The sequence below is a fragment of the Mastomys coucha genome, unplaced genomic scaffold, assembly GCF_008632895.1.
Source record: "Mastomys coucha isolate ucsf_1 unplaced genomic scaffold, UCSF_Mcou_1 pScaffold23, whole genome shotgun sequence".
NCBI lineage: Eukaryota > Metazoa > Chordata > Mammalia > Rodentia > Muridae > Mastomys > Mastomys coucha.
The window spans coordinates 69804511-69818211 of NW_022196906.1; the positions used below are offsets into that span (position 1 = coordinate 69804511).

Here is a 13701-nt window from a genome sequence, read left to right on the forward strand (position 1 = left end):
ATGTTGTTGGGACGGATTTCAGGAGCTAAATGCTAGGAGATAAGCAGTGTGAATTGGCATAGGTGCTGGACTAGTTAGCATTTTCTCTCTCTCTCTCTCTTTCTCTCTCTCTCTCTCTCTCTTTCTCTCTCTATTTCTCTCTCTCTCTCTCTCTCTCTCTCTCTCGTGTGTGTGTGTGTGTGTGTGTGTGTGTGTATGTGTGTGTGTGTATGAAAGAGTGACAGATAGACAGACAGTAACAAGGTGAGGTGACATGCTATAATTGCTACTTCATTTATGCTTTTAACATCATTGACTGTGGACAGTTCCTAGATTAGTATTTAAAGACCTACATTGTTGATTGAATGGCTACAGAGTATCTTATGGTATAGATAGTCCACAGTCTATTTAATCATCCACTATGGATAAATTATTTAGGTTGTTACAACAGTTAAAATATGCTTCAGTTAAATTACAATTACATCCCTTTCCTTCCTTCAGTCCCTCCCAGCTGCCCTTTCTCAAACCCTTCCTATGTCCCATAACAACAATTTTTAACAAATATGTTTTACCAAATATTTCTGTATATCCTTAAGATAACATGATTCTAGAGGGATTTGTGGGTCCAAAGATCAAGCATATGATTTGATCATTATGCATATAAATTGAAATACCACATTTTACCCTATAAGTAACCACAGATACCATGTGCCAAATAAGAATTTTTAAATATATTTTTAAAAGACCAGGCATAAGGCTATAGAGATGACTTAGCACTTAAAAGCACTGTCTGCTCTTTTGTGGCGCCTGGGTTTATTTCCCCGCACCCTAATGACAGCTCACAGTCATCTGTTACTCTAGTTTCAGGTCATTTGACACTTCTTCTGGTCTCTAAGCACCAGTCACTCAAGCATTGTGTAGATGTACATGCAGGCAAACATCCATTTATACATAATAAAATATAAATAAATAAGTAGACAAAAAGTAGACTAGCCATATATATACTCAAGTTTGCAGCTTCTACTCTACAGTGTATGAGTGAGTGTGGTCTTGCTGGTCCTCCTGTGCATTTTCTGCCTTAGGTTTCAGGTTAGTTCTGAAAGATTGCCATATTCCTCATCATCTCTAGATCCTCTTCCTTGGAGGAAGTGGGAGCAGGAAGAAGTTGCCACCTGGACTGTGAACTTGTATTAGTCTCCTACTTATCAGCAATCCAAGACCTGAGAAGACAGTATAGGAATGGACTTGGATAGGTGCTCAGAGCTTACTATCAACAGGAGTAGTCACCTAGCTAGAAGAACATTCTGATGCTTCTTTGATGTCAATTTTAACATTAACATGCCCTTTTTTCTTTCTAGTGTCTTAGTTCATTTTCTGTTTGACATAACAAACTTATAAAAGAAACTAATTTGGGGCTCACGGTTACAGAGGATTAGAATCCAGGACCATCACAGCAGGGAACATGGCATGAGACAAACTGGCATGATGCTGCACCAGTGCTGAGAACTCACATTCTGATGAACAAATATGATGCAGAAAGAAACAGGGAAAGCTAACTGGGAATGGCCGAGGCTTTTGAAACCCTAGTTGAAACTCCAACAAGGCTACACCTCCTAATCCTTCCTAAGCATTTCTATTAACTGGGGACCAAGCATTCAAATATATGAGCATATGGGGGTCATTCTCATACAAACCACAGTCTTCATGATGAAATGAACATGAAATGTAATATAAAATAAATATTTTTCATTGCTTTGAATACTACAATACTTCATATGTGCACAGTAAGTAGCTAATAGAACAACAAAGTATTTTTTAAAAATAACTGAATGGGACATGTTTAATTTGTCCTTTCAGGTTCATTGATCTTTATCCTAGGGGAGGTCTGTGTGCTCAGCTGATGACACCTGAGCATTTCAGTCAGGCGAAGCCATAATTACACACTCATTACAGGATGGGCACAGTGAGGGGCAAGCCTGGCTTGACTATTTTATGTTTAGTGGACTTTCTGGTGAGACTGGTGTGTCCACTGGAGGAGCTATCCCCAGCTCTTCATCTTTACTGCTAACTAGCTCTTCGCTGCTGTTTCATGGTATTTTCCATTTTGATCACTGTTCCAGCTTTTGAGTGCTTTGTTTTCTAGTTTATCTACTTGGCTATTGACAAAATAACTTAACCCTTTGATGGTCTGGGTCTTTTGTGACCTAATAGTTTTTGTTTCTTCATGCAGATTTGATGAGAAGAGGGCAGTGCAGCAGCTAAGAGCATGTGGTGTCCTGGAGACCATCCGCATCAGCGCAGCAGGGTTTCCCTCACGGTGAGCCCAGGCTTCCAGTGCAGCTAAACCTTCTGGGAGCAGTTCTCAAATACTAAGCTCATCTGCGATTCTTTTCTAGGTGGACTTACCAAGAGTTTTTCAGCCGGTACCGGGTCCTAATGAAGCAAAAAGATGTGCTGGGAGATAGAAAGCAAACGTGCAAGAATGTATTAGAGAAACTGATATTGGTGAGAATGGTTTTCACTTAACTGTTTCTGGAAAGGTGTTGTCATTCTAAGCAGAAAGGCCCTGCAAACTTCTGTATTAAACAGTATAACCCGAATTACTTAACAGGTAGTTAAGTAGGGAAACATCTGACATAGGTCATCCTCTACGTTTAGTATGATAGAAGGAATTGGATGCTGATAGCCAGCACCGGAAAGCTGTTGTAAAGGCTGGACTTGAACTTGAGGTACAGTCCTTTAGATAGTTTGATCACTGTCAACAAAAGTGTTTTTAGTACTTAGTTATGGAAAACACCAGATATAATTAAAGGGGTAAGTCCATTTTCATTTTTAAGGACAATTAATGCATTTCAAAGATGAACATTTAGATTATGTCTACATCACATATTGAGTAAGGACTGGAGAAATGGCTCAGTAGAAGAGCATAGACTTAACTCAAGAGGACTTGAGTTCACTTTCCAGGACCCATGTAATGGTGGCCAACAACCACCTGTAACTCTGGCTTCCAAAGGAGCCAACACATCTGACCTTCTTGGCCACTTACACTTTCACATCAATATCCTTGCAAAGACACACACATGCATACATATAACTGAAAATCTTAAACATAATAAACATGACCAAATACAATGCAGAGGAAGCAGGAGAAATCAAAGGAAACCAAAACCATATCCATTATGAGGAGGAAGAATAATTTCATGAGGTGTGAGATTTGAGTCAGGCATTGAAGAATGGGTAAGTCTGGATAAAAATGGAACTAAGCTATAAAGAAGTAGAAAATACAGAATTTGCTAATGTAGCTGGAGAAACATTTTAGAGTTCTTGCTTGCAGAGGACTTGAGTTCGATTCCCAGCACCCACAGTGGGTGGCTTACAATTGCCACTCCAGCTCCAGGTGATCCAATGCCTTCTTCTGATTTATGTGGGCACCACATATATTCATATACTCATATAGACACATACACATAATCAAATAGATTTTTAGAGTTAGAGAGAGCTGCAGTTAAAAACACTTGCTGTGCTTGCAGAGGACCTAGGTTTGGTTCCCAGCATCCATGTGGCATATCATAACCATCCTTCAAGTTCCAAGGGATCCAGCATCTCCTTTTGGACTCCTCAGATACTAGTCACAACAAAATAAACTTTGTTGGTCTGGGATGGGCCCAATAATTTAACAACCTCTTCCCTATACTTTTTTTTTTCTATTCTGTAGATAGAACCCAGGGCTTTGCATATGCTAGGCAAATATTGTACCACTGAGCTAAATCCCATTATCATTTGCATTTCTAACAGTTCCCTGGGCCTATACAGTACACATAGAAAAATCTCTAATCTGAGTCTATGAATTTGAGATTCATGAAATGGTTGCTTAAAAATTATTTTCCTTGTACCTCATTATGAAGTACTTACTCATAATTACTAGCTACTGATTAAATGTAATTCTTCTTTGATAATGTTTTTCCCCCTTTGAGAGAACTAAGGATCCCATTTTAGTAATGATTATTAAGATTTAGTGTGGTTTTTGTTTTAGTTTTTGGTTTTGTTTTTTCAGTTAAGCCTCATTCCTTTCTAACTTGGGTTCAGGTGGGAATAAGAAGCAGACGCTGAGATAACCATTCAGCTGCCTCCTCACCCAGACCATGCCAGGCCTGGACCCAGTGCAGGCAGAGGTGTAGTAGCTGAGACCCACAGTAGAAAGGGACCTAGCTAGGGTTCCTGTGTAAAGTTATTAAATCATTTTAGATTTTTCAAATCTATGTTATAGTTTCTAATTTTTTTAGCCTCATGTTTAAAAGGATATATATGTGCTTACTGCAAAAACTGAGTTTCTCTATTTTATTGCTTAGAATTTCAGACACATTAGTGATTAATATATGTAAATCCCACTCTTGTTTTGATATGAATTTGGGCAATGACTTGCACACTTGCACCTGAGGTAAATCACCCCAGTCACATGCACATCTCCATCTACTCTATAGCTCTGCTTACAAAGTCAGTGCCATATACGTAATTGTGGTTTTTATGAAAGAAATCTACAGTCTTCTAAAATCTTGTAAATCTTCTACAATTTGTAGAAGATTTTAAGTACATTTATGAGGTTGTATCTATTTTTAGATACTGTTGAGGTAAAATGATAAAGATGTAGAAGCATATCCTTAATATGAACACAGGAATTTGGAAGGATTGGTTATTGACTTGTTTTTGTTTTGTTTTTAACTTTTTATTTTGTCTGTTGTTCTTCCTGCCTTATTCTTCATACTGGTGTTTTTGTTTCTTCAGCTGCTCATGGATTGTACAGCCTGATGTAATCTTACAGCGGGTCAGTCAGAGGGAGTGTCAACATCTCCATTTCCTTGAGATGTTTAAAATCCAAACAAGCAAATAGTAGCTGCGTAGAATCCACAACCAGTTTTGGGCCTCAGATAATAATTCCAGGTAGAACAATTCTGGAAAATAACTCTTAGGCTACCATTTTCTTTAAAATCCTTTCTATTTACACAACTTATAAAGGATCAACAATCTGGCTCCATTAGTTTATTGAAATGTAGCTCAGGTTTTAGATGATAGATTCATCTTTTTACTGATTCTACTTCTATATTTTTCCATCTTTAATTTCTTTTATAAGGTCATTATTTCTCCTTATATTTTTCCCCTAAAATAGGACAAGGATAAATACCAGTTTGGTAAGACAAAGATCTTTTTTCGTGCTGGTCAAGTGGCCTATCTAGAAAAATTGAGGGCTGACAAACTGAGGGCTGCCTGCATCCGGATTCAGAAGACCATTCGTGGGTGGCTGCTAAGGAAGAGATACTTGTGCATGCAGAGGGCAGCCATCACAGTGCAGCGATACGTGCGGGGCTATCAGGCTCGATGGTAGGTCTCCTTATGGCCTCATGGCCATTCTAGGACAGGTCTGAAGAGAAGATAGAGGCTCACTCATTATTAGTTTCAAAGCTTAGCAAATTAACTTACAAGGAAATTTAAAGGAATAAAATCTTACATAGAGTTACAATAATAAAGATTTAAATTGCTGCCAACTTTGGTCCTTAGAATTTGTACATCTTTTACTTTAACATAGAACTTGAAGAAATTGTAACCACAAATATGAGACAGGTAATCTTGACTCTACTGAGGAACAATTAGCTGAGAAAAGTTCTAGCAAAGAATTATATTTCAGTGTAAGATACTGAAATATATATACAGACAGTTTTAATTTAGAGGTACATGTTGAAGTGAATTAATGGTAAAGAACATAACACCAAGAGCAGCTCGAATTCGGGAAAAGATGATACTTGAACAGTGATCTGAGATGACTAGTAAAGTAACTTTGGAATACAGAATGTATCAGTTTGCTGTGGGAAGGGGGCATAGGATGGAAAAACAATCCTGTCCTAGAAAGAGTAAAGCTTTATGAACTTCCTCTTCATATGGCAATATGGCATACTGTGGCAATATGGGGCATACTGCTTTTCAAAACTAGGGAAACCTCAGTGAGAAAATACTTCAGAAGCTGTACTTCACATTATGAACACACATAAGTGAGTATAAATGCTTCTTCGTGGTGAATATTAGAATTCCATCAGTGAGACTCTGCTCAGCACACCTAAGACTCTGACATTGATAGTTTGCAGTTGCGATGACTGATAGTGCACCACTCTTGTCTTTGGGCAGCTATGCTAAGTTTCTGCGCAGAACCAAGGCAGCAACCACCATTCAAAAGTACTGGCGCATGTATGTGGTCCGCAGGAGGTACAAGATTAGACGAGCTGCCACGGTTGTTCTTCAGTCTTACTTGAGAGGCTACTTGGCAAGAAATAGGTATCGCAAGGTAAGACACTGTTTTCAAGGTTGTTCATGCATTCCAGTAACAGTAATCATAGTCTCCATCTGTACCAAGTGCCATCCAGACTGCTGTGGGCAAAGAAGCCATGTAAAAACAACCAACAATGAAATTGTATGCTAGTATTAAGTAATCAGATATATATGTTAACAAGACAATACAAAAGAAAATATACCTCCCATTTCCATTAGTCTGTACAACTTGTAAAATTGAATAAGTGAATGTGAAATGAAAATCACAAACTTAGTTGTTAAAATCAACAGTACTTATTTTCTCAGCCTTCTAGAAGCCAAAAGTCCAGAACCACTGGGCTATAATCAGGATATCAACAGTACCACATTCCCCAAAAGTCCAAAACAGAATGCATTAATCATTCCTCCCAGTGGTGGCCTACAATCCTGTACCTGTGGCCTCATTGCTCCTATCTCTGCTCTATTTTATATCATCTATGTCTTTATATCATCATTATGTCAAAAATAATCATGGGGCTGGTTAGATCCCTAGAACCTACATCATGGGAGGAGACAGTCAGCTCACACTTATGTTCCCCCACAAAATAATTATTTTTTTAAAGATATATTTTAAAAATTATGGTGGTATTTCCATCCCACCTTTATAATCCAGGATAATATCCCCATCTCAAGATCTTTAACCTAGTCATGAAATCCCTTTTTCCAAATAAAATCACATCTACAAGTTCTAGGGATTAGGACATTATGCCATTGGGGCCTATTATTCAGATAGATACAGAGAAGTAAGCTACACAGATAGGTTAAATATATGATAGAAGATCAACCTAAGGAGAAGAGCTTAGAAGAATTTATCATGGTGAAGAGGAAATAACTATAATATTTGTATAGTTAAAATTATATTGACTAGAATGTGGTGTGTCTTTGATTCAGTGTGTGTATGTGTGTGTGTGCATGTGTGTATGCAAGTTGTGCATACATATTTAGAGACCAGAGCAGGACTCCAGTGTCTTCCTTATTACCTTGAGACAGACTCTTTCACTGAACCTAAGGCTCATTGTCTTGGCCAGGCTGGTCAGCCAGCAAACTCGCAAGATCAACTTGTCACCACCTCTCAGTTCTGGGGTTATGGAGATAAGAGTCTATGCTTGGGATTTTATGTGGGTTCTGGGGATTCACGCTTCAGTTGATTTTATTCGTTTTAGAATGGCTACTCCAGCTTTTTTCTTGGGACCATTGGCTTGGAAAATTCTTTTCCATCCTTTTATTCTGAGGTAGTGTCTGTCTTTGTCACTCAGGTGGGTTTCCTGTATGCAACAAAATGTTGGGTCCTATTTACATACCCAGTCTGATAGCCTATGTCTTTTTATTGGTGAATTGAGTCCATTGATATTAATAGATATTAAGGAAAGGTAATTGTTGCTTCCTGTTATTTTTGTTGTTAGAGTTGGAAATCTGTTCATGTGGCTATCTTCTTTTAATTTTGTTAGAAAATTACTTTTTTGCTTTTTCTAGGATGTAGTTTCCCTTCTTGTGTTGAAGTTTTCCATTTATTAACCTTTGAAGGGCTGGATTTGTGGAAATATATTGTGTAAATTTGGTTTTGTCATGGAATACTTTGGTTTCTCCATCTATGGTAATTGAGAGTTTTGCTGGGTATATAGCCTGGGCTGGCATTTGTGTTCTCTTAGGGTCTGTATGACATCTGTCCAGGATCTTTTGGCTTTCTAGCTTTCTCTTTTAAGCTCACTATTCCTTTACCTTGGTATCCATAACAGATTCCTGCTGCATTAGAAACAACAGCAATAGGAAATCCTACTAGAACGATACACCTCAAATGTGGCAGACAAGTACATCAACTTTAGACTGAGGAGGTGGCACTCACCTTTAATCCCAGCACTCTATAGATAGAGGCAGTTGAACCTCTGTGGGTTTGAGGCCAGCCTGGTCTACATAGTGAGTTCCAGGACAACCAGGGTTACCTAGAGAAACCCTATCTCAAACAACAACAACAAAAATGTCACCTTCTGTGTTCAAGAGTGGGTTCAGTAAGTCATTTATTAATAACCTTTCACTGTGTCAGGGGTCAGCCTCTCAGCTGGCTGGCTGTCCCCATGACCTCATGTGCCAGTCTAATGCTCAGCAACTCAGTGTAGTGGGACAATCTCTCAGTGTAATAAACATAGTTCATAGTTCATACCTGGTTCTTAGTTTTAAAAGACCTACCAGCAGATATCATATAACAATAAGGAAACTGATGCTTTGTGTGTGTGTGTGTGTGTGTGTGTGTGTGTGTGTGTTCCTCATAGAACTTTTTCATTTTTGCTACCTGGTATTTTTTTGTTTAGACTGTTTCCAATTTTGTTTTGTTTGTAGTCGTGTGTGTGTGTGTGTGTGTGTGTGTGTGTGTGTGCGTGCATGCAATAAAATGTAATTAGAAAAGTGGATATTGAAAGTTAATTTGGAATTTGGAAAGGAATATATTGATATATATAGATATAGATATGCTTATATATACATATATATGTATATATATACACATACACACACATACATAAATGAATGATGTGCCTTTATATTTCTGAGATGTATAATCCATATAAGAACACTGATGATTTAATTTTTTTCCTCTAAGTATGGATTCTCAGTTTGACACACATAGGCATATAGACTTGAACTTTGAGTCTAGTCTAGAGTCTCAGGTTACCTTCCTTTTTCTGCAGATACTCCGTGAACACAAAGCAGTCATCATTCAGAAACGTGTCCGTGGCTGGCTGGCTCGAACACATTATAAGAGGACCATGAAAGCCATCATCTACCTTCAGTGCTGCTTCCGGCGGATGATGGCCAAGCGTGAGCTGAAGAAACTCAAAATTGAGGCTCGCTCTGTGGAACGCTACAAGAAGCTCCATATTGGCATGGAAAACAAGATTATGCAGCTGCAGCGCAAAGTGGATGAGCAGGTGTGTTTTTTAGGGAGCCCTGAAACTAGAGCACATCTGAAGAAACCCATTGGGTTCTTAGTTATGTGCATGAGTCTTAGGAACAGACAGGATCTTTTTTTTTAACACAGCCTACACCACACCTGTCTGATCTTGAGTCACATGGTAATTTATACTTCACAGACCTCCTTCACCACTTATCTGTATGTGCACACTCTCCAACAATTGTTTGGCAGCAGTGGCAAGAGAAGCAGGAAGATGTCCATGTGTCTGAGAAGCCCACAGTCTGTTTGCAGAGAGGAAATTCTATTGCTTAGCAATAGTTACTAAATAGTATTTTGGCACATGCAAATGCTATAATGGTAACTAAGAATGTGTACATGAGAAATAAGGAGAGCAAGGGGAGAAGGGCCACAATGAAATAGAATTCGTGGATTCTCTGAATGCAATGAGAAATTTGAGACTTGTGAGGAACTAGTCCACTTCGGGTCTGTCTTACCACTCTTATTCATCTTCTATCTAGTACATGGGCTTATTTTTGTGTTAGCCCCAAGTTCTGACCTGTGGTAGATAGATACTATCACTGAGCTAAAATCTCAGGCCTTAAGATAAATGTAGTTGCTTAAGCCTGTATTCTAGGTATAGAGGAGGCTGAGAGTGGAGAACTGCCTCAAATTAAAGGTGCCCTGGATTACAGTGTGAGACTATGTTGAGGCGCTCAGTGAACGGCACAGGCTGGCCTTGAGGCTTCAGTCTTTCTGTCTGTTCATCAAGTAGCTGAGATTACCGTGTATGCTATCATACCCAGGCTTAGTGCATGGCTTTGATATTACTCTAATGTATTCTCAAAAAGCATCTATCCATTTCCTTATCTTTTAATTAACATTTATTTATTTTCATTTTATGTGTCTTGGTATTTTGCCTGCGTGTATGTCTGTGTACGATGTGTGTGCCTGGTGCCTGTGGGAACCAAAAAAAGGTCAGATTCTCTGAAAATGGAGTTACAGATGGCTGTGCATCACCATGTAGTGGAATTGCTGGGAAATGAAGCAAAATTTTTGTAAGACCAGCCAGTGCCCTTAATCAGTGAGCCGTCTCTCTAGCCCCTCCCCCTTACTTCTAGATTAAAAATTAGGAAATTCTGGGACTGAAGGGAAGGCTAAGTGATTAAGAGCATTCCAGAGTCCTCTGATTTCATCTTTCAGCACCCTCTAGGTGCTTCACAATCATCTAAAACTGTACTCAAATGGGATCTGATGCCCTCTACTGGTGTGCAGATGTACATATAAACAAAACACCCACATACATAAAGTACATAAATAAATAAATCTTTACAAAATAATAAAGAACTTGAGAATTTACTGCAAAACTCCTTAATTATGAGAAAGTCAAATCTTTGTTGCATATTATATAAAACAATTAATTGCTCTGTGCTGTTCTTTATTGTATAATGAAGAAGCCATTGGTTAGATTATGGAAAGTGACAAGCAGGTTAGGAACAAATGCCCATAACCTTACCTCTTACACTAAGGAAATGTGTTGCCATTCTGTCCTGGTTCTGATGTTCAATGTGGTTGTTTTGTTGTCATTTGTTTGTTTATTTATTTTGTTTGTTTCAAGCCAGGGTTTCATGATTTAAACCAGGCTGGCCTTGAACTCACAAAGATCCACCTGCCTCTGCCTCCCAAGTGCTAGGATTAAAGGAGTGTGCCACCACACCCAGCTCAATGTTGTTTTTAATACAAGGTTATATTATGATCATTTTAGTACAGCAAATTTGGCCATCTTGATGCTATGATGATGTCATAAGAATTTATAGCTAGAATATCATGGCATAACCTTAATCCAAGCACCTCAGGCTGAGGTAGAGACAGAGGCAGAGACAGAGGCAGGTGGATTTTTATGAGTTTCAGGCCAGCCTGGTCTACATAGTGAGTTCCAGGCTAGCCAGGGGTGCATAGTGAGACCATGTCTTGAAAAAAGAATTCATAGTGGACTTGTTGGTACACACCTATAATTTGAGGATCATGAATTAGAGGCTTTTGGGTTCCATGATAAGTTCCAGAACAGTTGGACTAAATAGTAAGACCCATTCTCCAAAGTAAAACAGAAGGAAAAACCTAGAAAAGTTTAATTAGTCTACATCTAATGGTTTCCTCACTGCATACATTTGGTCATTCATATTATTAATATTTACTTATTTTTACTAATATTTATATTTAAAGAATAAAGACTACAAATGCCTCATGGAGAAACTGACCAATCTGGAAGGAGTATACAACTCTGAGACTGAAAAACTGCGAAATGATGTAGAACGTCTTCAGCTAAGCGAAGAGGAAGCTAAGGTTGCCACTGGGCGGGTCCTTAGTCTGCAGGAAGAAATTGCAAAACTCCGAAAAGACCTGGAACAAACTCGATCAGAGAAAAAGTCCATTGAAGAACGAGCAGATAAATACAAACAAGAAACTGAGCAAGTAAGATATAAGCAAAATATTCTTATCCCCATCGCCCCGTGCAACAAAGTAATGCTGACCTAGTCCATGTGAGTCTATATTCACTTTAATCAAAGACATATTGCAAATTTTATTGGGCTTACTGTTTCCACCAATGTTTCCCAGATACCTCTGTCCCATGATCAGTAAGTAGGCTGTAGTCTTGGGGGTAGAACATTAACTCTAGTAAGAACAGAAACAAAGTAATGTTTCACCAATGAAATTAATATCTTATGTACTGTCTTAGTCTGTGTCTTAGTTAGGATTTTATTGCTGTGAAGAGACACCATGACCAAGGTAGCTCTTAAGAAAGAAAGCTTTTAATTGGGGCTGGCTTACAGTTTCAAAAGTTTAGTCCATTATCATGGTGGTGGGAAGCATGGCAGCATCCAAGCAGACATGGTGCTAGAAGAGCTGGGAGTTCTACATCTTCATCCAGAGGCAGCCAGGAAGAGACTGGCTTCCAGAGGACAGCCAGCAGAAGGGTCTCTCTTCAGTACTGGGCAGAGCTTGAGCACTAGGAGTCCTCAAAGCCTGCCTACACAGTGACACATTTCTTCAATATACATATACATGTACACATACATACACATATACATACATACATATACATAATATATCTTCTAACTTAATTCTTTTGAGACATGGTGTTACTATGTAGCCCTAGATGCACTTGATTTACTGTATAAACCAAGCCAGTCTCAAACTCATAGAGACCTACTGCCTCTGCCTCTCAGGTGCTGGGATTAAAGGCAATTTCCTTCATTTCTTAAGCATACAGTTATATGGAAATAAATACATCAGTATTGTTCTAAAGTCAGTACATATTTAAACTTCAAATTTAAAAAAGGATCCATTCTTATGAAATCCTTAGAAGGTATCACATGGAAAAATATCTCTTAAATCATAAAAATGGAGGTATCAGAAAGCCTTCAGTGGAAAGATTATAAGAGCCACAGGCCATGCCGGGCAGCGCTGGCGCACGCCTTTAATCCCAGCACTTGGGAGGCAGAGGCAGGTGGATTTCTGAGTTCGAGGCCAGCCTGGTCTACAGAGTGAGTTCCAGGACAGCCAGGACTACACAGAGAAACTCTGTCTCAAAAAACCAAGAAAAAAAAAAAAAAAAAAAAAAAAAAAAAAAAAAAAGAGCCACAGGCCAGGCAAAACTACCCAGAAACAGTGTCTTCAGGATATTACATTACTCATGAACTCATGAAAACCCAGCAGCTACCTACACAAGATTAGCCAGTCAACATAACAGCATAGGTGGCAGAGGGGTTCACAAGACTCTACCCATAGCTCAGGAGCTATTGGCAGTTGATGCCTGTTGGGAAAGGGAGAATTAGTTTTCTTCTGGATGAGGCCCCTGGTAGGTTGAGCACAGTGCAGTGACTTGGCCCCACACCCATATTTATAAAAAAGAAAGAACATGAAGTTGAAAGAGAGTTGTTAGGGATGGAATCCAAGAAGAGTAGCACAGTGTGGATTTGGTAAAAATTCAATGTACAAATACGTGAAATTCTCAAAATAAATAAAAATGATTATATTTTTAAAAGAATTCATGGGCTTGGATAGATGCCTTAGCTATTAAGTATGTCTCTTGCCCTTTTAGAGGACAAGAGTTTAGTTCCCAGACTACATTCCAGTTTTAGGGGGTTCAGCACTCTTTTCTGGCTATGGATACACCCACACATGAGGCATGCACTCACACATACACATAAACATTATTTTGAAAGTCACATGTCCCTTATCTCTTTAATCTGTGCATTTGAATTGCAGTGTTCTGGTGATACAGTGAAAAGGTGTTTGATGGCTAATCTAAGTCTCAAAGAATTGCGTTTATCAGTTTCCTTAAGCATGTCTGTGAGGTGTTTTCCCAATTGCTAGTTGACATCAGGAAGGCCTAGGCCACTGTGATTGGTAGCATCCCTAGGCATGTGGACCTGGGCTACATAAGAAAGATAGCTGAACGTGAG

General features: G+C 38.8%; 1 protein-coding gene across 10 annotated transcripts in view; it reads left to right on the plus strand.

Annotated features, from left to right (window-relative positions):
• The window catches only part of Myo5a (myosin VA), a 153006-nt gene that overhangs the window by 92745 nt on the left and 46560 nt on the right, over positions 1–13701 (plus strand). For all 10 annotated transcript variants that reach the window (XM_031345367.1, XM_031345368.1, XM_031345372.1 and 7 more), the window contains exons 17-22: positions 2210–2296; positions 2376–2484; positions 5144–5355; positions 6154–6310; positions 9015–9254; positions 11459–11707. In XM_031345367.1, coding sequence (XP_031201227.1) covers positions 2210–2296; positions 2376–2484; positions 5144–5355; positions 6154–6310; positions 9015–9254; positions 11459–11707 — 1054 coding nt within the window. The remainder of the gene's footprint in view (positions 1–2209; positions 2297–2375; positions 2485–5143; positions 5356–6153; positions 6311–9014; positions 9255–11458; positions 11708–13701) is intronic.